The sequence below is a fragment of the Nothobranchius furzeri genome, chromosome 14 (assembly GCF_043380555.1).
Source record: "Nothobranchius furzeri strain GRZ-AD chromosome 14, NfurGRZ-RIMD1, whole genome shotgun sequence".
Taxonomy (NCBI): domain Eukaryota; kingdom Metazoa; phylum Chordata; class Actinopteri; order Cyprinodontiformes; family Nothobranchiidae; genus Nothobranchius; species Nothobranchius furzeri.
Window position 1 is genome coordinate 34,056,284 of NC_091754.1, and position 25,382 is coordinate 34,081,665.

The window sequence follows — 25,382 nt, forward strand, 5'->3', positions numbered from 1 at the left end:
ACGCATGTGTTTCGCGTTTCGCTTGGTAGGAGGGAGACCCGCGATTATCGCATTGTCGCGCATGTCTCATTGAAAATGAATGAAGGAGAGGCGATGTCGCCTCCCGTGTGTCGAGCCCATTAAGCTACACACATAACCAATGAAATGCAGCAAAGTGGCCTCTGCTATACAAAATAAAATACTCTGTCACACACACGCACGCGTGCGCACACGCACACACAGCTCTTTAGCCCATCTGAGAGGCTGCAGCTGTGTCTCTGAGAAAACAGCATGATTACATGAAAAAGACGGAAACTAAACAAGAAAAATGACAGGAAGTGATTAAACAGCAAATGCAGCCATTTTAATGAAGTGATTACACTCGGTGGAAGTTCTGTCCTAATTCTGCAGGATGTTCACACCAGTAACCAGTTCACTCACGAAATCTTCTGACACCCGACTAAGACGGGGTCCTCATCAGATTACTACCAGAACCAATCAGAGAACTCATTTATTAGATAATACTTATAAAACCAATGTTGAGTCCATTGGTGGAAATGCAGCGTGCAGCCCTACATTCCTCAGTATAGGTTTTAAACTGAGTGTATTATTTTTGTACCAACAGTATTCACAATGAGCAGTAATGAGGCAATCCTGCGAGTCAGAATCTACAGCTGTGAGCTTGGCTCCACCAGAATCAGGGAAATAAACGGTCTGGCAAATTCTTACTGCAGCTGGAAATTTCCAGGACTCGGCCAGCCACTCAGGCAGTTGAGAGGACGTAGACTCCGATAACACAGGCTCACTGGCACATAAAAGAGGGGAAATCAGTGTCTTTAGATCATTTTACAGTCCAGAGGGGAACGGTCTCTATCTCATGATTCAAAACAGCTTCTTTTCCCAAGAGAAAATGGGAAAAACCTGAATGCTTGATGTTTGTTTGCTGCATAAATCAACTGGAAAAGATACCAGAGAGCTAAAAGACAAAGACACTGTCTCCTAACTCCTCATCACTATTATCATGCTTCACTGTTAGTAAATATTCATAGAAAACACAGATATTTACTATGTATTGCCAATCTGAAATATGATATTGGGCCTTTTAGTCAAGGTGAGATCAGAAGATCAGGTAAATTATGACATCGGTGTGCTGCATCACCTGCTAACTGTGCTGCTGATGTCAGGCCATCCTCCACACAAATGTCTAAAATCCAACAACAGCTTATGCTCTCAAGCATCATGCTTGTTTTATACCTAATGTTTATTGTCAAGTACCCTTTTCTGGTCTGCTAGGTAATAATGACCCCCACCCTGTTCTCCAGACAGCTCTGCATGCCAGAAGCTCTGTTATCCCCCTGTCTTCTTCTGGGAGAGTCGTGTCTGTAATAATGGGAGGTTTTGTGAACAAGGGCTCTGCAATGCCGAGAAGAAAAAACAAAAATCTAGCTAGCTCCACTAACTTGTCAAGAATCTATCCTTTTTGAAGTGTTTCTTTTTAATAATGTTTGTTGTTCAGCCTTCTGTTCCTCATTCAATGAGATTGATGCCGTGACACCAAAACATCCTCACCAAAGGACAATAAAGGATTTTTTTTACTATATTCTATGATTTAACTCCCTCAGGTAGAGCTTCACACAGGCTCACAAACATCAGAAACGAAGAAAAGCTTCCTTTGCTCTCATCTACTTTATATTGAACTCGCTGAATAATCACTCAACTAGTTTTTTATTCATTACTACAAACTAATTCATCCATCCATTTTCAGCCACTTATACGGAGTCGAGTCGCGGGGGCAGCAGCCTAAGCAGAGAGGCCCAGAGACTTCCCTCTCCCCAGTCACTTGGGCCAGATCTTCCGAGGGAATCCCAAGGAGTTCCCTAGCCAGCTGAGAGACATAGTCCCTCCACCGTGTCCTGGGTCTTCCTTTAGGTCTCCTCCTGGTTGGACGTGCCCGGAAAACGTCACCAGGGAGGCGAGGGAGGCGTCCAGGAGGCATCCTAATCAGATACCCGAGCCACCTCATATGGCTCCTTTCAATGTGGAGGAGCAGCGGGTCTACTCCGAGCCCCTCCCGAATGACAGAGTGTCTCACCCTAGCTCTAAGGGACTGCAGAGTAAACTCATTTCGGCCACTTGTATCCGCGATCTTGTTCTTTCAGTCACTACCCAAAGCTCGTAACCATAGGTTAGGATAGGAAAGTAGATCAACCAGTTAATCAGGAGCTTCACCTTCTGGATCAGATCTCTCTTCACCACGACAGATCGGTACAGCGCCCGGATCACTGCAGATGCAGCACCAATCTGCCTATCGATTTCCCACTCCAGCTTTCCCTCACTCGTGAACAAGACCCCGAGATACTTAAAACTCCTCCACTTGGGGCAAAACCTCATCACTGACCTGGAGAAGACACTCTACCCTTTTAGTTGCGTTGGATTCATTTCTACTAAATAATTATGTCCCCAAATATCTTCTTGCCTAAACAAACTTTATTGTGGACAAGATGCTGTCCCTCTGGCCAAATACCTGTTAAATTAACCTTAAAGTGACAATGTGTAGTTTTACCTTTAATCTCTGGAAATATCCATCGAAACGTTGTGGAAATGAATGCAATTATGTGCAGACATTGAAAAATATTGGCGGCTTCGTAACATTAACATAAAATTTGGGTGTAAGGTACATAAGCAGGGTTTTTCCTGCGTTCAAATTTGCGTGGCTGCCGCCTCCAGCAATTTTTGTGCTGCCCCAGCCTGATTTCACTCTGCCCCCAGCTATATGGATGTTATTTTAACTGCACTTGCCGCATTGCGCCACTACAGGGGCGCTGTATCAGCAGCGGTGCACCGAAAAGCGCTAAAAACCGCTGCAGAAAAAGATCAAAAATAGCTTTTCTCGCTCATTGTTACATATCTATGGTTGTTGCTATTGACGTCCTGATTTTCCCCCAGGCTCTTCCATATCAGAGCAGGGCTGTACAGTGTTGTCTGTGCGTGCCTGTCTATTTTTAAACGTAGCACTGGTGCAACATCCTTCAATTACTATTTTCCCTAGAACTTTATTGAACAAAATAAGTTACGTGTAAGAAAAATGCTTTTTACTGGCGCACAGACTGGTCATCTGGATGCAGTAGAGGAAAATAAAGGAACCAGCAAAGGCACAAAGGCAGAACCGGTCCAAAGTTTGGGATCAAAAGTGCAGCTACGCGCAGACTGGCTAATGCTAAAGCAAACGGGTGGCAGTCTCACGATCAAGTGGCGCACAGAAAAATATATGATGATGATCGTAAAACTAAGAAAGACTAAACTCTACAAGCGGATGAAAAGTCCCCACCATCCTGTTTATTCTGCATCCTGCAGCGCTACGGAACAGAACCGCTGCAGATACGAGTCACACAGGAGCAGGAAGTACGGCAAGCCGTTTTAGTATATAATACACAAACACTTCTATCTTTGAGCTGGATTATTGCCAACCCGTACATAATGGACATGCCACCATTACACTGTTAGCTGCAGAAATTAAATGTTATTACCATTTCCAAAACAAATAAATGTTAATGAAATGCATTATATTTTAATGGATATATTTATGTGACTAAGATGAGTGTTATTAATACAAACCTAAAATGTTACTGAAATGTAGGTCAAATATTTAAAAATAGTTTCAACTATAAATATCAGATGGGAAAAAGGAACTAAACACCAATCTGATGCATATTATTGAGCCTTTTATAATAAGAGTCTGTTATTTCAGCCTGATAATTTTGTTGTTTTATTTCATATTTTTAGCAACAAAACACTTTTGTTTCACTTGAAACGTTGTCAAATGGAATATTCTATTAACCAACAGAAGCTTAGATTAGAACACTTAAAAACATATTTGGCCTTTAAAAAGAGAGGCAGTTGAACGCACAGAGTATACATGTGCTGGCGCATGGTCAGGATGGTACCACCTCTGCCTCAGTTTGAGCCAGGAGAAACCCTGATAGGGCGCGGGTCTAGTGTCTTTGGGGGACACCATAATGGATGCCTTGTTTCTTTCTGGATGGATCGGTGTCCTGCACCTGTCGATGTCGTCACACTAGATGACTGGCTGGACGTACGACTTACGGAGGTTAGGTTACCACGTTAAAAAACATTTAGGTAGTAAGAAACATGAATTTAATTTTTAAAAAGCTGCCAAACTTTTCCCAAAATACATGTGAAAGAACAGAATTGAAAAAGTGATGCAATATATTTTGGTCGAGTAGTTTTGCCGTAGTATGATGACATCATTGGTAGATGCAGGACCCCGAGCAGAAAGTACAGCACCATCAAACTACAATCGGCATGCAGAGGTTGCATGCGTTCTGCTCCACAGGTAGCATCGTTTACTGCAATGTCTTTATAAACTAGCAATAATCAGTGATATGGTGTAAAACTACCCTCAAATGTATGTACTGCCCTCTAGTGCCAGGACTGCAGACTGCAACAAACTGTCACAGTTCATGATAAAACAGCATTGACATTTGATGTGATTATTGGGGAAAATAACTAGACGTAATTATGTAAAACTTGTGCATAAAGTAGTCATGAACTAAGATGATCGCACAAATAGAGCAAAACTAACATTTCTGTGGTTCCAATTCCATCATTTCAGGTGAAAACTTTAATTCTCATGTAACTGATGAAGGTGTAACAGGTGGGCTAAAGCCTGCAGGATGAAAACACGACAGACGCAGAATTAACACAAGAATAAAAGAAGAGCTTCATATGTAATGACGGTATTAGAAATTTAGCAGTAAATTTAATGGGTGCTTTTATTGTGAAGGGACAGAAAACAATAGCTTCTACCGCTACTTTGTCAGCATGTTGAACCCATTCAGCCAGAAAGGCCCACATTAATTTTTCACCACTGTGAAAGGTCACTCAGACCTCTGATATGAGTAAGTGAGCCCCGAGAAACGCTGATCCAAGGTTAGTTAGCCGTTAGCATCAGCTGGAACGTAGCGAGTAGCTTCTCCTCATCATGTTTGGACCATCTTTATCAACATGTTAAATACGGTCCTCCCAAGTGAACCATTAGCTGATCTAAAATAAAGACAAAAGATTAGAGATGGACAATATATCGGCATCAATATCAGTATCGGGCGATGTTAGTCATTTTCTACCACCGGACAAGATGGCTGACGGGAGAGTCTCATGAATTTTCCTCCTACCAATCCAACAAATATCATTGAAAGAACTTAACATCCAAGAGATTGATCAAGTCTCTTACATTCTTAAAGAAGTCTTGCTTCTTTTTTGGGAGTATTACCTATAATTTTGAAGCTTTGAGTCCTTTTTTCTTCATCACATGTGCTCTACAAGTAACACTGGGCCTACTGGATTACCTCAAACCTGGAATTCTTTTTGTCTTCTAAGAATTTAAACAGATGATCAAGAAACATGGCGACTAAGAGGCTATCAGAAGATATTGAAGAAATAAAGAAGTCCCTTAACTTCATGTCGGAAGAACTGAGTAAGGTGGCAAAGCAGCAAACAGGACTAATGGACTTAATTGAAGAAGTAAGGCAACTTAAGACTGTGATTAAGGAAAAAGATAAGAGGATTGAAGAGTTGGAAAGAAGAGTTGAAGATCTGGAGCAGTATACAAGAATGGAAGATGTGGTGATTTCTGGTCTGAAGACAAATCACTACACCTATGCACGGAGTACAGCAGGTGACAAGGAGGGAGAAGACGCACCTAGAGCTGAAAAGGATTTGCTTGAGCAGCAAGTTATTCAGTTTTTTAAAAACAAAGACATTCCCTTGGATAGTAAAAATATAGCAGCATGTCATACTATTTCACAAAAGCATAACAAGATGCCAACTATTATACTTCGATTTGTGAGCAGGAAATATAAAGTTGAACTGTTGAAGATGGGACGGAAATTAAAGGGAACTGGAGTGTACGTGAATGAGCATCTTACAAAGAGAAATGCTGATATCGCACGACAGGCAAGACCTTTAAAGAAGGAAAGGCACATCCAAGACACCTGGACAAGGAACTGTAAGGTATTCATAAGACTCAATGGGTCACCAGAACAAGCAAAAGTTGTTGTTGTTAGAGATGTTGCAGATCTTGAGAGATTTAAACAAATTAAATAGAATTCAGTGGAGAAATAGAAGTACTTTTGTTGCTGACTGTGAAATGGACAATATCTAATAAGTGTGAGAAAAAAAGCTATGTATGCAAATGTGTGGAACATTTCATGAGTTAGATAATATTGATCCAGATATCCACCTTTATCACAATGTTGATATGACATGTGATTATTATAGTGGGGAAGAGTTAGATCCTAAGATAAAAGGTTTCTCGTTAATTCACTTTAACAGTCGGAGTCTTTACAGTAATTTTTCTAAAATCAAAGAGTATCTTGATCTATTTCAAAATAAGTTTGCTGTGGTGGCAATTTCAGAAACATGGTTGAATTATGACAGAGAACTGCAGGATGGACTAGAGGGTTATGAAATGTTTTGGCAAAATAGGAGGAATAGAAGGAGGAGGAGGGGTCGCTATATTTGTTATATCATGTCTTAAATGTAAAATTGTTAACAATATGACCGCTGTGGTGGATAACTTGATGGAATGTTTAACTATCGAAATTCAAGTTGAAAGATCTAAAAACATATTAGTTAGCTGTATTTATCGTACACCTGCATCGTGCATGGATCAGTTTATGAGAGAAATTTCTGTAATACTGGAAAAACACAAAGAAAAGACAACTTTATTTTGTGGTGATTTTAATATTGATTTATTGAAGGCAAATGATCACAATAAGACTTCTGAATTTACTGATACAATGTTTAGTTTTGGGTTCTATCCATTGATTCTAAAGCCCAGCAGAATAAAGATGGATAGTGCCACTTTGATTGACAACATTTTCTTTAATAAGATAGATGGTAAAATACTCAGTGGACTGTTAGTCACGGATGTAAGTGATCACTTGCCTGTCTTTCAGTGCTTGAAATGAATAATCAATTTAATATTCGAGAGGAAAAGATTGATTACATTGGTAGAATAAAAACACCAGAACACATTGCAGCTTTTAAAAGAGAATTAGAAAATTATGACTGGAAAAAGGTTTATGTGGAAGACGCTAATGATGCATATAATGCATTTCTAGACATATTTTTGTCAAGCTATGACAGCCATTGTCCACTAAAAAAGTTTTCTGAAAATCTCAAAAAGAAAAAACCATGGATGACAAAAGGTCTGGAAAGAGCATGTAAAAGGAAAAATAAGTTATATAAGATTTTTTTGACAAATAGAACTAAGGAAAATGAAGACAAATATAAGAAATATAGAAACAAATTAACAACTATTTTGCGATATGAAAAGAAAAGTTATTATGAAAAGCTGCTTAAAAAATCTAAAAATAATATAAAGGCTACCTGGAGTGTACTTAATAAGATAATAAAAAAATCAGAATAATATATGTTTTCCAACATGTATTGTAAAAGAAGGTAATGTAGCGATTAAGAATATTGAGAGTATAGTCAACGAATTTAATGATTACTTTTTTAATGTAGGTCCCAATTTGGCAAAAGAGATTTCTGTACCAGGAAGACATGATGACAAATTTTTAAATTTTACTTCTTATAAATGCAACTCAATGTTTCTTGGAGGAGTCTGTGAGAGTGATATTATAGATGTGGTGAGTAAATTTAAGAGTAAAAAATCCATGGATTGTGACGGCCTTGATATGTCATTAGTTAAAGAAGTTCTTCATAGTATCCTTCAACCGTTAACTTATATTTGTAACAAATCATTTCAAACCGGAATTTTTCCAAATAAAATGAAAATTGCCAAAGTGATCCCATTATATAAAAATGGAGATAAACAGGTTGTGTCAAATTATAGACCAGTATCTTTGCTGCCTACATTTTCAAAGATTCTTGAAAAACTATTTGAAAACAGACTAAATTCTTTTCTTGAAAAATATGATTTATTGAATGACCATCAGTATGGGTTCAGAAGAAATCGCTCAACATCTCTAGCAGTGATGGAATTTATTGAAAATATTGCAAGAATTGTGGATAAAAAACAGATTGGAATAGGTGTGTTCATTGATTTACGCAAAGCCTTCGATACGATAGATCATTCTTTACTGTTACAGAAATGTGAAAGATTTGGTTTAAGAGGTGTTGTACAACTTTGGTTAAATAGTTACTTGGAAAGAAGGTTCCAATATGTGAGTATTAATAATATGAAATCTAAACTTAGACAAGTAACTTGGAGTTCCGCAAGGATCGGTGTTGGGACCAAAGCAATTTTTACTTTATATAAATGATATTTGTACAGCTAGTGATATTTTAAAATATGTGATGTTTGCTGATGATACAAACTTATTTTGTTCTGGAGATAACATAAAGGAATTACTGAAAACAGTGGAAATAGAATTAATGAAGTTAAATAGATGGTTTGTATTTAATAAACTATCACTGAATGAAAGTAAAACAAAATGTATGTTGTTTGGAGGTATTAAGAATAATATTAAAGCAAAATTAAATCTAAATAATGTTGAAATTGAAAGAGTAAATGAGACTAAATTTTTAGGAGTAATAATTGATGATAAACTTTGTTGGAAGTCTCACATAGATCATGTGAAACGGAAATTATCTAAGTCTATTTCTATTTTTTACAAAACAAAAGATTTATTGCACAAGAGCTGCCTTTATTTATTGTACACTTCCCTTTGCTTGCCTTATATGAGTTATTGTGTGGAAATTTGGGGGAAAACATACAAAACATATCTGGATTCAATTTTTAAATTGCAAAAAAAGAGCTATTAGAATAATAAATAAAGCTGGATATAGGGAGTCCACAAACCAATTTTTTGTAGGATCAGCTATGTTAAAATTTAAGGACATTATATATCTTGAAACTTTAGAAATGATGTATAGAGTGGCTAAAAAGAATGTTCCAATTTGTATTTTAAGTATGTTTAAATTAAGAGATGGAAAATATGATTTGAGGGGGTCTTATATGTTTGAAATACCTAAAGTGAGAACTAATGCGAAGTATAGATGTGTGTCGGTTTTGGGAGTGAAGTTATGGAATGGACTTAATGATGAACTGAAGATGTGTTATTTTTTGTCGTTTTTCAAGAAAATTTTAAAAATTTGTGTCTTCCAAAGTTAGTTTGATGTCCAACATTGTGTTGATTTGATTTCTTGATTTATCATTGTTTTTCTTTAAATGTTATGCATCTTAGCTATCAGCCTTGGTTAAGGATTTGATTATATCTGTGGGAGTTAAGGATAGGCTAATTATAAGCCACTAGGCTTCAACCTATTCCTTTTTTCGGTTGCTTGATTACTTTTATGTAAAACTGATAAATTGTTGTTGTTGACCGAATAAAAATATCTATCTATCTATCTATTTTTTAAAATATCTGTATCAGTCCGATAAATAAAACCGGGCTGATATTAACAAACGATATTTTTTCCATCTCATCCCCATTTGTTTGCCGGTTTCAGAGGGTGAGGGGGGTGATGTGTATTTGTTTAGTCATGTGACAGTGATTGTAATCATCTCAGAACTGTAAATGTGTGTGGTGTGTGTACATAATAATGCAAATTTGGCTTTAATAATGTTTATTTTATTCAAAATCAGCTGATTTTAGAAGCACTAATGTCAGAATATCGGTATTGGCAAATATCGGTTATTGGCCATCACAGTGATCTTAATATTGGATATCGCATCGGCCCAAATATGTCATATCGGTGCATCGCTACTAAAGATGCTTTCTCAGATATTTTTCATCTTCTTGGAAAAAAAATAAACTAAGAGCTGAAGAAAATCTAAAAGATGAAGTTCATTTAAACTCCTGAGAAAAGCACACAAACCCATCTTAGATTCGCTTCGGCTCTGTCTGACAGCCAAGTGGAGCATGGAGGCAGAAATTATTCATCACAATCAAACTAAATATGATAAATGAGTGTACTTCTGCCAGCCTGAAGCTTACAGAATATAAATGTATAAAACTGATTTATGCTGGAGTAAAAGCAAAGGTTTGTCTCAACAACACTAATAATAAGCAGCAGCACCAGATTACTTGCAGTGATCATAGACAAACCCATTTTGACAAATAGACATAGCTAACATAGGTCTAGACAGGAAACCACAGACGGTTTCAGTGTAAACCCTCAGTAATTTTCATAATAAAAGACTATTGCAGCGATACAATTTCATATTTAAGTAGATTACATCTATACATGTGAGCTAACGGCTCATTTACTCCCAGCATTGTTCCACAAGTGCAGCAGTGTGGTTAATGTGGCTTTAATCCTGACAGTGGAGAGGAACATCAAACAGCGATCTCAAACGTGATTTCCTTCTTTTTGCTTTAATGGCGGATCATGGCATAAACAAACCGTGAACTTTGAAGTCTCGAGGGATTTTGTGATCTCACAAATCCAGCGAGGAACCGTTCAACAACCAAAAGTCTCCCAGTGTGTGTGCTGGACCTTCTCTTTCATACCTTCTCCTTCAGCCACACTGATATGTTCAGTCATGTCAGATTCCTGCCCAACTGCCATAACCCAGCGGGTGGGTGTGGCAGACTGTGTGTGTGTGTGTGTGTGTGTGTGTGTGTGTGTGTGTGTGTGTGTGTGTGGTGGGGGGGGGGGGGGGGGCAAATAATACAATCACAGGTGGACTGAGGGTTTTGTGGAGGGAAGGACAATTAAAAGTCTCACACTAGCTCATAAATCTGCTACTTAGATGTTGTGAGGAAAGATGCAACAGCCGGTGTGAGTACAGAGACGGTCATAGCAGGTGAAACATCACATAGTATCGACTAACATTAGTGTGCTGGTCCATAAAAGGTGCATAAAGATCATTTATTCTGACTTGTATCACAACCAGACCAGCCTGCCACTGGCGCTGCTGAACTCCACCTGAAGCTCCTGCTGCACAGGACCAGGTTGCTCCAACGTTTAACACAATAAAAGCACCGGAGCAGAATAAATGGAGTTATCAGGGATATAATAAGATTACACGTTTAAAGCTGAAACTGTAGCTGTAAATATCATCTTATTATTCCACCAACCTTGCTTCCCCTCTCCTCAGATGAAGAGTAATGGCCGCTCCTGTGATGGAGGCGGGGACCCAAAGCAGAATTATTATGAAACCATCTCAAGCTTGACGGCGCATTATACTCCAACTTATCTCTATTACTCCAAAAATTCATCTGAAAATAATACAATTCATTTTACTTGGAATCCTGAAATATGTTTGAACAACATAAGATAATAAAATCATTAGTCTGTATGTTGCAGCCATCTGAAACAACAAACGACCACACAAGGCATAAGATTAATGATGGTTTAGAGATACCGGCTAAACTTCTGTAGCCATTTATCAGTATGAATAACTGCTGATGCATAATGTATGAGAAAAGCTCATCAGTCATCATCGGGCCAAAGCTTTAGAGCTACACGTCGCTCTAGGTGAACATCGGGGGTAAACACAACTGAACCATGGCAGGCATCACCCCGGCTGTCCACAGGATGTGCTCCCCAGCGCCTAACGGAATAGATGTGTTTTACCTGCATGCTCACTTCGCACCGGGAGCTTTTCAGACAACAGCAGCAAAAGCGTTCCGCGCAGCTGGTCTTGCGAGGTCACAAAATGGCCAGAGAACTGCAAGACCACATGTGGTTTCAGCAGTTTATGAGTCAACAATCAAGGAGAATGAACGCAGCATGCATCAAAACAGGTCTGTTCACCTCATTTATGGAGGTTTCACAATTAAGCAACTGGAAATCTGCAAGTGAAGGTTTACACCACAATCGTGTTCGACTTCCTGTCTGGCCTGATCTGAACAGCTGAGCTTAAAGTTGAAGTCCAGTTGGTCATCACACACTGGTGAAATTCATCTCTGCATTTGACCCATCCCCATAGGGAGCAGTGAGATGCCTTTGGTAAGGCCCAACCGGGATTTGAACCCTAATCTCCCAGTCCTAGGGCAGACACTCTACCACTAGGCCACTGAGAAGGCTAGACTCAAGAGCTAGGCTCAAGAAGCTTGAGATCGTAGCCCGATAAAACTAGACTCCGCATAAGCAATGCTTCCCTACGATTCTGGGACGCATCCAAAGCGTGACACTTCGCGGTTGGTGGAAAGGCACCAGTCCACTTAACAGCAGCCAACTGCTGCGTACTACACTACGCAGACTTCCCTTGGTGCTCAAGTTTCTGTAGGAAAGGCCCAGTCAGAGTCTTTAAATGTTTTTTATACAAATCTGTAGAATAGAGACTGCAGTGAGCTGAGGAGAAGAGGTCTGCTGTAGGAGAATTACCTCTCAAGTCTAAAACACCGTCTAAGATTCAGGAAAAGATGGTTTAGTCAGCGTGTGAGAATGTATGTCGATGGTGAGAACCTGAATGATCAACTAGTCCCATCACAGCAGAGAGGAAGGGAGCTAGCATTAGCCTCCCTTTAGCTAAGTCAAAACACATCGGCAAGAGAGAGACAGGAACTTAGTGATGACAGCTGGACGAGCAGAATTAGGTGTAATTAAACTAGGGATGCACCGATACGATACTGGTATCGGTATCGGCACAGATACCGGTATCGACACAGATACCGACACCAATACCAGTATCGGTAAAACTTAACAGATACCAATGCAGTTGCTTGAAAATGGCTTCACTGTAACTTGTCATTTCTGTTCACCTAATATTTTAGTTTTGTGATGATTTCTATTAGGGCTGCACGATATTAGGAAAACCTGCGATATTCGATAACAGTGCTTAATATTGCAATATCGATATTACTCACGATAAATGAACAAATACTAAAGTATGCAGTGTTGATGTCGTCTGGCGTGTGACGTCTGCTCTGGGTTCAAAGCAAACAAAAACTAATGCATGAATTCCATTACAACATAACATTTTTATTGCAAAAATATGCAGCTGCACCTGCTACTGTATTAGCAGCAAAACAACAAACTGCATGCATGCAGTTTCTCAGTGACTTTAAAACATCACCTCCACCATCACCTCCACCATCAAACTTTTTCTGATGCTCCAAATACAGAAAAACATCCCTTATCAGGGTTTTTAGAATAAATAAATAAATCAGAAAGTAAGTTTAAATGTTAAATAATAGTTAACATCACTTAAATGCAACAGCAAATTCTCTCATTGCTACTGAGCATTTTCTCCACTTATGTGGTTATGATATAAGGCTGTTGCTGCTATTGGGAAGTGCTGGGCCAAACTAGGAGAATATTAAGATTTTCTGAGGGAAAGAGAAAAACAATTGTCTACCTTTCAGAAGAGGAACTGGCAAAAAACTACATGAAAATATGTGAAAATGTTTGTTTTTAACCCCAAATTGAACAAGTTTACCTAGATCTTAAAAAGCAGCTCAGATGATGAAACTGCAACTATGATTCTGATAACATGCTAACAAATTGAACTAGCTCCTCTTCTAAGATAACCGGCTAGCAGAGCTTCTGACTGACAGTTTATGTGCAGCAGCAAATCAACTATCCTGATTAACAAGGTTATAAAAGCTCATCAATGAAAAATCACTTTGATGTGTGGGGGAACTTTTCCAGGCCCTCTTTAGCAGGGTGGGACTGGGAGGAGAGTGCTGTAGCCTTTTAGCTGGAAGCTAACCGGAGCCTGGGGCTAACACTAGCGACATGAAGGTGGGTTGGTTCACCGGCACATGTCGGAGTCAGCCCGGTAAAAATGATTAACGACACCGAGCGGACTCACGTTCACGTTTGAAAGCAGCGCTGATTCCAGAAACCTCAGCACAAAGTGCGTTCGTTAATCTGAGCCAGCATGACGAACAAGAGAACGGCGCCACTAACTCAGTTCAGGTGTTGCTTTCCATACTAAGGGTCTACGTAGGGGGCGGGCGTATTACGTGAACGGACCCATCTGATTGGCCGCATATCAGAAGGGCTACATTTGATTGGTCAAATAATACTTCCGCGTAAAAAACAGAGCTGGTTTACAAAAAGTTGATGTATGACACGGATGGAAATGTCGAACCAAACATTTATTGCCGTTTTTGACGTGCTTTGCGATGGGCATCGCACGTCCTGTTATCCCGATGATGATAATTTTTCGATATATTGTGCAGCCCTAATTTCTATTTATATATTTTACAATGTATCTACCTCACAGTCTTTTCCTGTTGAAAGCAGAGAAGAAAATAAAATCTGTATTCCAAATCATTGCATTTTTTTGTGTGGTAGAAGTATCAGTATTGGTAATAGGTATCGGCGAGTACTCAGATCCAAGTATCGGTATCGTATTGGTTTGGAAAAAAGTGGTATCATTGCATCCCCAAATTAAACATAACTAAGCAACACCAGTTCACCAACACAACTAGTCAGACTGACGCCAGCCAGCTCCATGTTATTAAAGCTGGTAAACAAGTCAACAAAACAGAGAAGAGACTTTAGTGTCCTAAAGATGATAATCATCATCTGTGAGTCAAACAGGACACAATAATCAGAAACAGAAGACCTGATTTCTGATCCTCATATGAAACAAAGAGGTGAGATCTTTTTTTCATAACATGCTGCAGGAAGCTTGATTTTTATGAGCGACCTACTGGTAGATTTTACAAAAGCACTGAATGTTCTGTTGAACTGATGGTTACATAACCGAAACATAGAATTCAGAAAAGTAAAAAGGGGTTTGGGTGAGAAGTAGGGATGTGATTGGCCTTTGTTCATCAAAATGTCGTCTGCGACACCTTGTGTGTGCCTGCAGGAGAAGTTAGCGGTGGTGTTTGTCTCTGCTGTGAGGTTTTGTTCCTATGAAAACTATTTTAACAGGAATGAGGAGTTTGCTACTGCAGCCAGCCAAACACAAACAGCCATAACAAAAACACGTTCTCATCACAGCGAGCACCAGATGCAGCGCTAATAACACAATTATCCTTTTAAAGCTTTTCATGCTGAAAATAATCTCATGCAGATTAATAACCTTTTACCCAAGAGGCTTTAATATAAACAAGATGAGCGAATGGACAGATTATTAGTTCTAGTGGCTGCTGGATGAAATAAAATAAAAGAGTCCTTGAACCCTTGAAGCTGTGGCAGCTGAAGAACAGCTGAAGGAGTTGCACCTAACGACTAAGTGCTGCTAGCTAACGCAGCAGGTAATAAACTGTAATAGCCTGTGCTTTCTGACAATCTCAGTTTGTACTAAACCAAGTTTAAAACAGAAGGCAGGAAATGCCTTTCTACTACTATAAAACTTAAAGGTGAGGACGTAAGAAGGACATCCTGTGGTCAAACTAAGTAACTGCAGTCCATTTTCCTAAGAAATCACTTTCTCACTACCAGTCCGTGTGTTTCAAGGCCGTTTTCAGTGACGGATCTGCGCCAGAAAATTCTGAATGACAAAGACAAGTCGTACATATATCTTAGGGCTGGGCGATATGGCCTAAAATTAATATCACGATATATTGAGGATTTCACCTTGATGACGGTAAATGGACGATAACTACAGGTACGCGCAGAGACAAAAATTGTCCACTAGATGGGGCTGTCACACGTATTACGTTGAGTCACATTTTTGCATGACTCAAGGCGGTACAGCTTCTTAAAGGGACATGAACGTTGCCAACCTACACACATCTTTACTTTTTTTTATTACCAAATGGGGAAAATTATCACGATAAGAGTCAGATATTTCGAGAACGATACATTTTCGATTTATTGCCCAGCCCTAATACATCATTACATCTCATGTTAGCACTCTTGGGTGTTTTACAGTAGGGAGCACTTACTACACTCAAGTCTCTCTCCGGCATTAGAGGAAGTGCGGCTGTTTGCCGTCTTGTTGCTAGCTTGCCTTTATAGTTCTGAACGACTTATTAAAGCAAGTAAAATGCCACGATGGACACATTGACTTCACAAACCATCGATTTTGGATCGATTTCATAGAAAAAAATTGTGCCAAATTAAATCATTAGGCCTAACATTGATTTATTTCCACCTTGAACCAGACTGACCTGTGACCAGATCTGCAGGCACTTCCACGTACAAATTTCTTCCAAAAACATGCTTAATTTGTACCAATACACACAAACTGCACATCTACTTAACGGGAAGAAACTCGTCTAAATGATAGACGTGTCCTTTTCTACCTCAGCAACACCCAATTCCAACAATAAGGCTCTAAAACAAGAAAACGCAAAGACACTAAATGCACATATCAAGAGAAACACACATTAGCGACAATGAATAATGAAGACCAGACTGAATTGAATTGTGATTAATCTATTTAAAGCCTTATGAATCAAAGTCGAATCAATTTAGGAAATTGGCCACATTACCCAGCACTGGTAGTGATCGAAAGAATGAGATCTCGGATACAAGCGGGCGGGTGGCTGGCTCTCCCTTAGAGATAGGGTGAGAAGCTCTGTCATCCAGGAAGGGTTCGGAGTTACCCGCTGCTCCTCCACATTGAGAGGAGCCAGAAGAGGTGGCTGGGTCATCTGGTTAGGATGCCTCCTGGACGCCGACCTGGTGAAGTTTTTCCAGGCTTGTCCAACTGGGAAAAGACCTAAAGGAAGATTCAGGACATGCTGGAGAGTGTATAATAGGGCTGTCGCGGTTGAGGAATTCCCCCTGCGATGATTCAGGGTGGCTTAATATTGCGGTGTGCGATATTATTGCAGCACTTTTTTTTATTGCAGAACTATCTAAACATAATGTTTACACATTTAAAAAAGGTTAAAAATGGCCATGCCTTCTTTTATAACACTTTACTGAATGGAGATCAAAGGGCAGTAACAACACAGATCGCAGTAACGTTTGTTTCTCCGACAGTCGGAGTCCGACTGAACTTAAAAACAACAAAATTCAGGAGAAGGTTAAACTTTTAAATGCAAATTTGGCTGCAGCATCTAACAAATAAGAAACAAGTCCCCATTTTGTTTAGTTGTTTAAAATCAAGCATAAAAAATTACATGTACCGGGCGCGGGGCAATATCATTTCACTTTCACACACACGAATGACGGTGCTTTATAGCTCGGTCACGTCACGTCCTTGTTACCCACAAGGAAAACCAGCATGTTAACCATATACGCTTTGAGAGAGGATCTGAGAGGCGTGGCAACATTTCCAGCAACACTGAAAACCCTCTCAGATGGTGCGCTCGTTGCACTAACACACACGTACTTGCGTGCGACAGGCGAGCAAAGGGAATCTCTCCCGGTTGTTGCTCCACCATGTCAGGGGGGTTTCTTTAGGGTGGATGCATTCCTCCTACAGGTAGCGAGTGAGCCCCAGCTCGGCTCAAACTCTCTTCGGGACGGTTGCAGAAGCAGTGCTTGTCCGGGACTTCAGGAGGTCTCCGAACGTTTATTTATTTACTTATTTTTTTGCCGCTGGTGGCAGCTCTGTCTCGGCCAAAGACTCTGGCTGCGCAGCAGCTGACGTACTGAAAACTAAAGTGCTCCCAAAGGAGCGAAGTAACGTTTCGTTTTGACACCAGTGCAGCCATCCTTCTCAACATGCATCATTGAGTTGAATCAAGTTCAGTAATCGCGGTGGCCCATGATGCAGCGCGGTGGGCTTCTTCTTATTGCGATATTTCATTTTTGCGGTTACCGTGACAGCCCTAGTGTATAACCCTTTTTTCATAACACACCATCCCGGCAAATCAGCATAATATTACTGCAATGGTGTGTTTTATAAACATGCCATGCCGGTAAGGCATTGCGTGACTTTTGCGTCATTTGTTCTGCCTCACGTGGTAGTAATATTGTGGTAATCTTATAAACGAAGACTGCACCTTGGTGCAACAGAGGGGCGTGTCATGACGACGTGGGGAGTTACTGCTGTGCTCCGGCCGGAAACTATACTGAAAATGAAAGTAGACACGGGCCGTAAGTTTTGCTTTTTGAACCAAATCAGCTGAGACGGCAAACTGGAGTGCTGCAGCTCTCCAGGAGCTTCTCTCCATTAGAGCTGGAGGTCAGATAACTACAGATGGAACAGGGACTGTAGAGGACAGGCACCTTTAGGAGCAGCTTCTTAAAAATACTAATGAGTGTGGCTTTGATTGCAATAAAAAGCAAGTTATGTCCAAGATAAATGAAGGTCTGCGGCAGCGCAGACCACTCCCATAACCCCTTTATGCCACCATTGCCTAATTTTAATATAAAAAAGTTCCCGACTGCACCACACACCACTTACAAAGGACCCAAGGCTCCCTGATGCTGCCCTGGCGTTGCGACAAATTGATAGCATTGTTTTGTTTTGTCTCACTGCTGGCCAGCGAGCGCCTTAGGATTTCCCCAGAGGAGCTGGCCCAAGTGGCTGGGGAGAAGGAATTCTGGGCCTCCCAGATTATGCTACTGCCCCCACGACCTGACCTTGGATAAGTGATTGAAGATGGATGGGTGGATGAATGGAATTGAAAATGTAGTTTGAGATATTTTTAGAGACAACTATTTGCTTCTAATTCATTGTTAGCTCAACGTTAGTCGCCTGCTTCACCTGATATTAGGGTAAAACAAAAAGATGCAGTGGCTTCTTAGGAGTACAATGAATAACTTCTGGGTTGCTCCTGTTTACTTGCTTTGGTTCTTTAATGATTTTTGTCATTCGGCAACCAATTACAAATGCCAGCGCTGCAGCATTTGCTCTGTGCTGACTCGTTATCCTCACTAACTGTCTGGTTTAAACAGTAAGAACGTCCAGCTTGTTTTTTTTTTTCGAAAGGAGAAAAACTGACAAAGCCCAGCCAGCTGACAACTAAATCTATTTCAATGTAACCTTCGTTTAAACATGGTTGAGACATTAGACAGTTTCGTGATGATTTCACCGTAGAATTCTTACTTATTGCTCCTTTACAACTGTCTGGGGGAACTGGACCAGAGTCCTTTAGTAAACCACATTTTGTGTGCGGCGACGTTTTCTCGTAAACCTGCTGCTCGTGGTGTTATACCACAAACAAAATAGATTTTCTAAAACAGAAAAAGAATAAAACAGATCACAACGCTGAAATAAAATGTAAAAGAAACATCTATAATCTGATCAAAGTTTCATTCAGATGAACAGATTAAGCTGCTTTTAGGATTAAACTCAGGGCTCAGACAGACAACCCTCCATCGGCCAAGAAAAGTAACAGACTTCATAATCATACGGCAGCAATAAACCATCAGAAATCCAACATGTTATGTAATCAGAGGTGTGTGCATGTGTGTTGATGCCAGCCGCTAAAGCAGAGACCATCAGACACCTTAACCCTGGTAACACAGAAAACCTTCATTATGACAGAAAGAGCAGAAGGCCAGAGCAGATGAGGGTGGAACGGCAGCGGGATGTCAGTGCTTCAAATAGAATCCATTATAATCCACGGGGACGATTCAAACTAGCCTGGCCTGCCAGACTCGCCCTCCGTCTATTCTCCACAGAGAACTACTGTAGTCTGGATACTCAGAGGCTGAGAGCAACATGAGGGGCGGGACTAGCCAGCTAAAAAATAACCAATCAGAAAAATGGTGGAAAGGTGGAAACGACGCTGTGGATTTTTGGAAGTTGCTAAAAATGGCGTCCGGCGACGACACAAACATCGTTTTTTTTAGAAGAAAGGCTTTTAGCGCTTCTTCTTCTTCTTGTGGTTTTAAAGACGTGTCTGAGTCATTTAGAACAGAGGAAAGAGCCGCAGCGAACTCAGCTTCAGGCGCCATCTTTGTTGTTTATGAGAAACTGAGCGTTGCGGTGTGTGACGTGCGTTGCTCAGCGCTGATTTGCCCAATTAGAATTCTCAGGGGGTGGGGTTATTTGAATAGGAACATTAAGCTTGGTTTATGCTTGACGCGTCCGCGAGATTCGCATGGCTCTGTGCGGCAAAATTGCGTCATTTTAGCAACCACGCTCCTCCACTGCACCTCCGCACGGCCCAAACTTTCCGCACCGCGCACCTAGGAAACTTTTCTAACCACGCGGACGGTCGGACGCGGAAAAACATGGTGGACTGGCAAGAACTAGTATGGAAGAGGTTCGTAAATACAGACATTTGTATGATTCAGCTCTCAAAGATCACTGTGATCAACATTTTGTTAATAATTCTTGGAGAGAAATAGCTCGCACTGTCGGAAAAGACGAGGACGCTGTTAAAAGATGCTGGAATGCCATGTTGTAAACAACAGTAATTTTTACTTCTACTACGGTTTAGTGTTGGATGCATGCCGTAGAGCTCCATGCTGCCCCCTACAGTTTGGGAGAATATTGACTTACCGCAGATACAAGCCGCATGAACCATAAGTGCTGCAAGTTGTGAAGCGCGTTCCATCTGCGAGCCACATCACCAAGCGGAAAGTAAATGTGTCAAGCATAAACCAAGCTTTACCAAACCCAATGCTTCCATTCACATAAGGAAGCATTGGCATGGCTGGCCAGGCTAGATTCAAACCAGCCGTGACGCGGCAACTTTCAGGAGTGTCCCAGAAGTGGCACATTGCATTGCTAAAGATAGGATCGGGTTCTATTTTTGTTGTAAGCTGGTTTAGCCACACAATAATTTCCAGAGTTAATGTAGGGCTAGACAGGAAATCACACTCACGGTTTCAGTGTCAACCCTGGTCCTCTATCAAAGGAAGCAACAGAAATAAGGAGACGTGGACACAAAACCATGAACGGAGATGATGGAGTATTCACAATGGATCAAGGGTAGGACAGTTCCATCGGCAAGGACGATGAAGGAGTAAAGGGCAACATCGTCCTCTGCTGCTCGCGGATAAACGGAAGTGATGCCAAGCTCTGATGACGGCTAGAGTCGCTAACTGAAACATGTCCACTTCAAGGTAAACAACCTTTTTTTTCTGCGCCGTATTAAAAAAAATGTGTAATGTTTTTTGAGTGCAAGAAATAACTACTATTTTGTGAATGACAGGATATGGGCCACCCCTAAATGTATGAATACATTATAAATAAAAGTGCCTGCTGGACATCTGAGACACAAAGCTCTAGCTCACTGACAGACAGATAAGGAAAAATATCTAGATATATCGTAAATCAGAAGTCAGCTAGAAGAAATCTGGATATGAGTTTTGGTCCGTACGACCCAGCTCTAGTCGGGGGTAATCCCTGTTCCAGCTCACTGGAGGTCTGACACTGCTCTTTTCTTAGAATAAACATTCAAATTTCTCCTCATTTAAAACAGAACATCTTCAGGCAAAAAAAAAAAAAAAAAAAACTTTAGGTACGAGTTCTGCAACATGGAACAAGTTTGATCTGTTAGCAAAACATCAAAGACTTTAATAAAACTTTCAGAAAATCCTCATCGGATGACCATCTAAGACCCAAATTAAAGATGGCTGCCACAGCTACCATAACTTAAAACACAGATATGGCTACAGCGCTGTAAGCCTTAGAAAGACCCAAGTCGGTTTTGATGAGGTAGTACCTGGTAGTACCTGGTGCCAACACAGAGACACACAGGACAATCACACACACACACACACACACACACACACACACACACACATACCTAAGGACAATTTGGACAGACCAATTAACCTAACAGTCATGTTTTTGGACTGTGGGAGGAAGCCGGAGTACCCGGAGAGAACCCACGCAAGCACAGGGAGAACATGCAAACTCCATGCAGAACAATCCCAGGCCGGGAAGCGAACCCACGACCTTCTTGCTACAAGGCAACAGCTCTAACCACTGCACCACTGCGCAGCCGCTTGCTCAAAACAGATTAATCCAATCGTGGTCGGTTTGTCACAAGGTTGTCACTCTGAATGCTCACATGTCTACACATTCGTGTTCACATCAATCAAACGTGTTTGTGTCTTATTGAGATGCAGCAGGAGCTCAGGGTCGTGTACAGACAAGGCGAGGCAAGACAAGCGCTCCACATGGCAGAAATCAACTTTGTCCTCTAGCATTTACATCTGTACTTCTGGATTTTACTCCTCTACCTGTAGCGCCGTTATAGAATTAACTGAAACTTCCACATTCTGATTTATTGATCTGTTATTCTGTGAACTTCTGCAACAAATCAAAGACATGGTTTTATCCCAAACCTAAGAATATAATATATTAAAAATATAAAAACAGTCACAGATTCTGATTAACCCGAGGGAAAGTTATCTAGAAGAAGAGACATAAAACTTCATGTGAACTGTCTGATAACCAGAACTAACCCGCGTGGATGTTTTAACACCTATTAGAGTGTGTCAAACCAGGTCCAGCTCATCACTAAGCCAACACAAGGTGATAAATGTTCTGTTAAAGAGCAAGTCACCCCCAAATAAACTTTTTTTGCTGATAAAACTATATAAATGCGTGTCTAATCGTGCTGCAGACACGTGTCGTCAATAATTTGGCCCTTCAGTGCATCTTAGTTAAAATTTAAATAGTCTGCCTAAAACTGGCAGTGTTGTGCCGTTGTCAGGTAAAAACTCTGCACTGCATTTTAAATTAAATCTGCCACCGCTATTGGCTAAGACGTATGCTATGATGTAAACTGGTACATTATGATGTCACAATGCTGCCGTGAGCCTGTGCGTGTGTGTGTATTTGTTAGCAGCTCCGCTCTCTCGGTCTGCCAGGCAACAGCATTTGTTGCATTTTTCAAACATGAAGTGAAAGTGGAGTTAGACTCTGGTAGGGGGTGACTTGCTCTTTAAGGTTCTTAAACAATGAAAACAAGAGCAAAGAGACACACGTGTGCTAATGTGGATCTACACGTTCAATTAAGTGTGCAAACATGAGCACACCTCCAGACCAGAGGAACGTGTGATGTTACCTCAGCCAGGAGGATGTGCCAAAAGCTTGGGACATTGTTCGTCGACACATTAAAGTCCCGGTAGTCCTCACCTGTGTCTGTTCTCATCGTGTCCTCCTTGTCCATGTATGATCACCTGTCCTGATCCATGCTTTCCCTCTTTGGGAGAGTCAATATGTGGGATGAGCACATCCTCCAAGCCCAGGTCAAAGCGCTTGTGCTTGGAATTGTCCGGGAGGAAGAAGAAGGCCCCGAAACACAGCGTGATGAAGGCACTGAGAATGAGGAGGAGTATGAACTTCTCCGACAGCCTCAACGTAGCCCTGTGGTGTGGAAAAGAGGACGTGCCCGGGGACAGAGTGGGAATCCTGCGGCCCGACAGGGGGAGCAGGGCCGGCGTAGTCATAGTTTGACCACTGAAGGTAAGCTAACTTGGGGTGGGGGGGGCGGGTTTACAGGTGCCACAGGTGGTGTTGTCGCAGCATCCAGCAGCTGGTTGACGTTATTATCTCATCCCTGCTTTGACAAGTCCAGAAACAAAAAAGGGCAGAGGGACCTCAATGGAGAAGCGTCCAGTCAGCAAAAAGCAGGTCATGACGAATCTGAAAACGGACACAAAGAGGTCATGATGGCAGCAAGTCAATGAGGCCATTTAGAAAATAATCAGCAGGCAAGAAAACCACCATCATTTAGTTTGTTCTACCTGAAGAAAAGATCAAAAAACCCAAATCACACCTAAATATCCTCCTGGGTGGAACACTACACCATCTTCTGCCTGGAGTTAAAATAATTATACCTCTACATCACCCTAATCCTTCAGTCAGGAGAAATGACAAACATATTTCAAGAGGCTTAAGGTATCAGGAGGCTGTGCAGCATCTGAGTGATGAACACTGAACTCGGAGCTGAGCTTTCTTCCTCTCTATCTGTACTGCGGTCTTGTAAAGATTGCAATCTCACAAACCGAGTTTAAAAGTGAAAAAATGAGCCGATCAGCCATAATCGTTTCGGATCCGCAGGAGTCGACTGGAATAACAATTCAGAGGAAAACCTTGGGAAAAGGGCGAAACAACGCGGCCAGAGCCTGCAGCCACGTCTCCTTTCCTCAAATTAACCTGGGATTGTAAAATTGACACGAAACGCCAAATGAATGAGGGTGTGTTGGGCTGAATTCATCCGGATTTAGGGTATGTTTGGTTGCTGCTTCGTGTGTGACTATGAGGCAAGAGGACTGATGGGAATCAGACGAGCGTTCAAGAATGAGCCCAAAATAATTTTCTGAGCGCATATATTCATAAACGGTCCACCCATCACCTCAGCGTGAAGCTAGGACGTCTCCACACGCAGAATACCAAGTTCATTTTCTCACAGTGCCAGCCTGTGAGCTGATTAGCCAATTCAGAATGCTAACCAGCAGAGCAGCTAACTTACCATGCTAGTCCTGCAGCCAAATTAAAACAAATTGCGGATGAATTAAAGTGATACAAAGAGACGAGGAGGGTAAACGTAAACCTGCTGTGTTCGAACCAGAGCTCGGTAACATGTACGCTGCTCAGCTGGGAGGTAAATGCTGAGCTTTCACACCCCTCAGCCCTAAGGAGCTAGCTACGACGCTAATGCTAATCTGTTTCAGGAGCTCCCGCATCACCTTTCTCATTTCCTCTGAAAATCCAAGCTGCACGGGATTCCCGGTCCGCATTTTGTAAGACTTGGCTGTAAATGATGTCCTCATGTCCACGAAGGTTTACTCTGCTGTCGTGACCCGCTGCGGTAGCACGGTTCGCCGTTAGTTCAGCCACATAGAGCCCCGGTGCTCCACGGACAGTGGCCGCTCTGATGCGCTGCAGAGACGGACTGACTGAGCTGCCGCTGCCACTCGGAGCTCCAGCATCAACTAGTCAGCCTGTTCGGCGCAGGGGCCGTCTGACAAGTGCGGAACGCAGAGCGACTCTCAGAGAAACGGATTTTTCTGGGGGCAAATAAATAAACACTCTTTCAAGAGTTCGTTTTTTATTTTGATGCATCTACAAATAAAATACGTTTATTCTGTTAAACGTTCAAAAGACATTTTGAAACACCATTTTTGTTGAGCTTAATGGCTGTATTAGTTTTGTTTATTTTGTGTGTGTGTGTGTGTGGGGGGGGGGTGTCACAGTTAAAATGTTCAGATTAGCAAAACAATTTGAATCAGGAAAAAAAATCTGAGTAAACAAAAAAAATCTGTTGTCAAACGATGAAAGCCATCTATACCAACCTGGCATTGTGTGAACAAGTAATTGAGCCTTTGTTAAATCATGAATCAACTGTGATTATTCTCATTATCTGGAAAACTGAGTTTAGCTGATTGAAGAAACCACCTGTCTGACATTATGAAGGCTAAAAGATCTCCAAAACGAACATATCAATAAGTTCACTGAACCGGTGAGCACCTAAACATACCCAATACTTTGCTTGTTTTAAATGATTTCAAATAATGTTTGAGCAAATAAAAGTCTTGAATCTTAAAGCATGACTGAGCTTATAAAGATCCAACACAAGTCTGAGATCATCGTCCCCTAGGTCCACTTGTTTGGCTCAACCTGTAGATCCTTTAAAACACTGAATGTCATATTTTTTATCAGTGTCTTGTTATGATGAGCTACTTTAATC

At 41.1% G+C, this 25,382-nt stretch overlaps 1 protein-coding gene across 2 annotated transcripts in view; it reads right to left on the bottom strand.

The window, feature by feature from the left end:
- man1a2 (mannosidase, alpha, class 1A, member 2) overlaps positions 1-24,636 on the bottom strand; it is a 210,445-nt gene extending 185,809 nt beyond the window's left edge. The window contains exons 1-2 of one of the 2 annotated variants that reach the window (XM_070544080.1): positions 24,382-24,636; positions 22,826-23,335 (exon numbers count right to left, since the gene is read on the bottom strand). In XM_070544080.1, coding sequence (XP_070400181.1) covers positions 22,826-23,139 — 314 coding nt within the window. In that variant the 5' untranslated portion in view covers positions 23,140-23,335; positions 24,382-24,636. Of the gene's footprint in view, positions 1-22,754; positions 22,805-22,825; positions 23,336-24,381 lie in introns of those variants that run through there. The other variant, XM_070544081.1, reaches the window with a different exon arrangement.
- Positions 24,637-25,382: the final 746 nt, after the last annotated feature.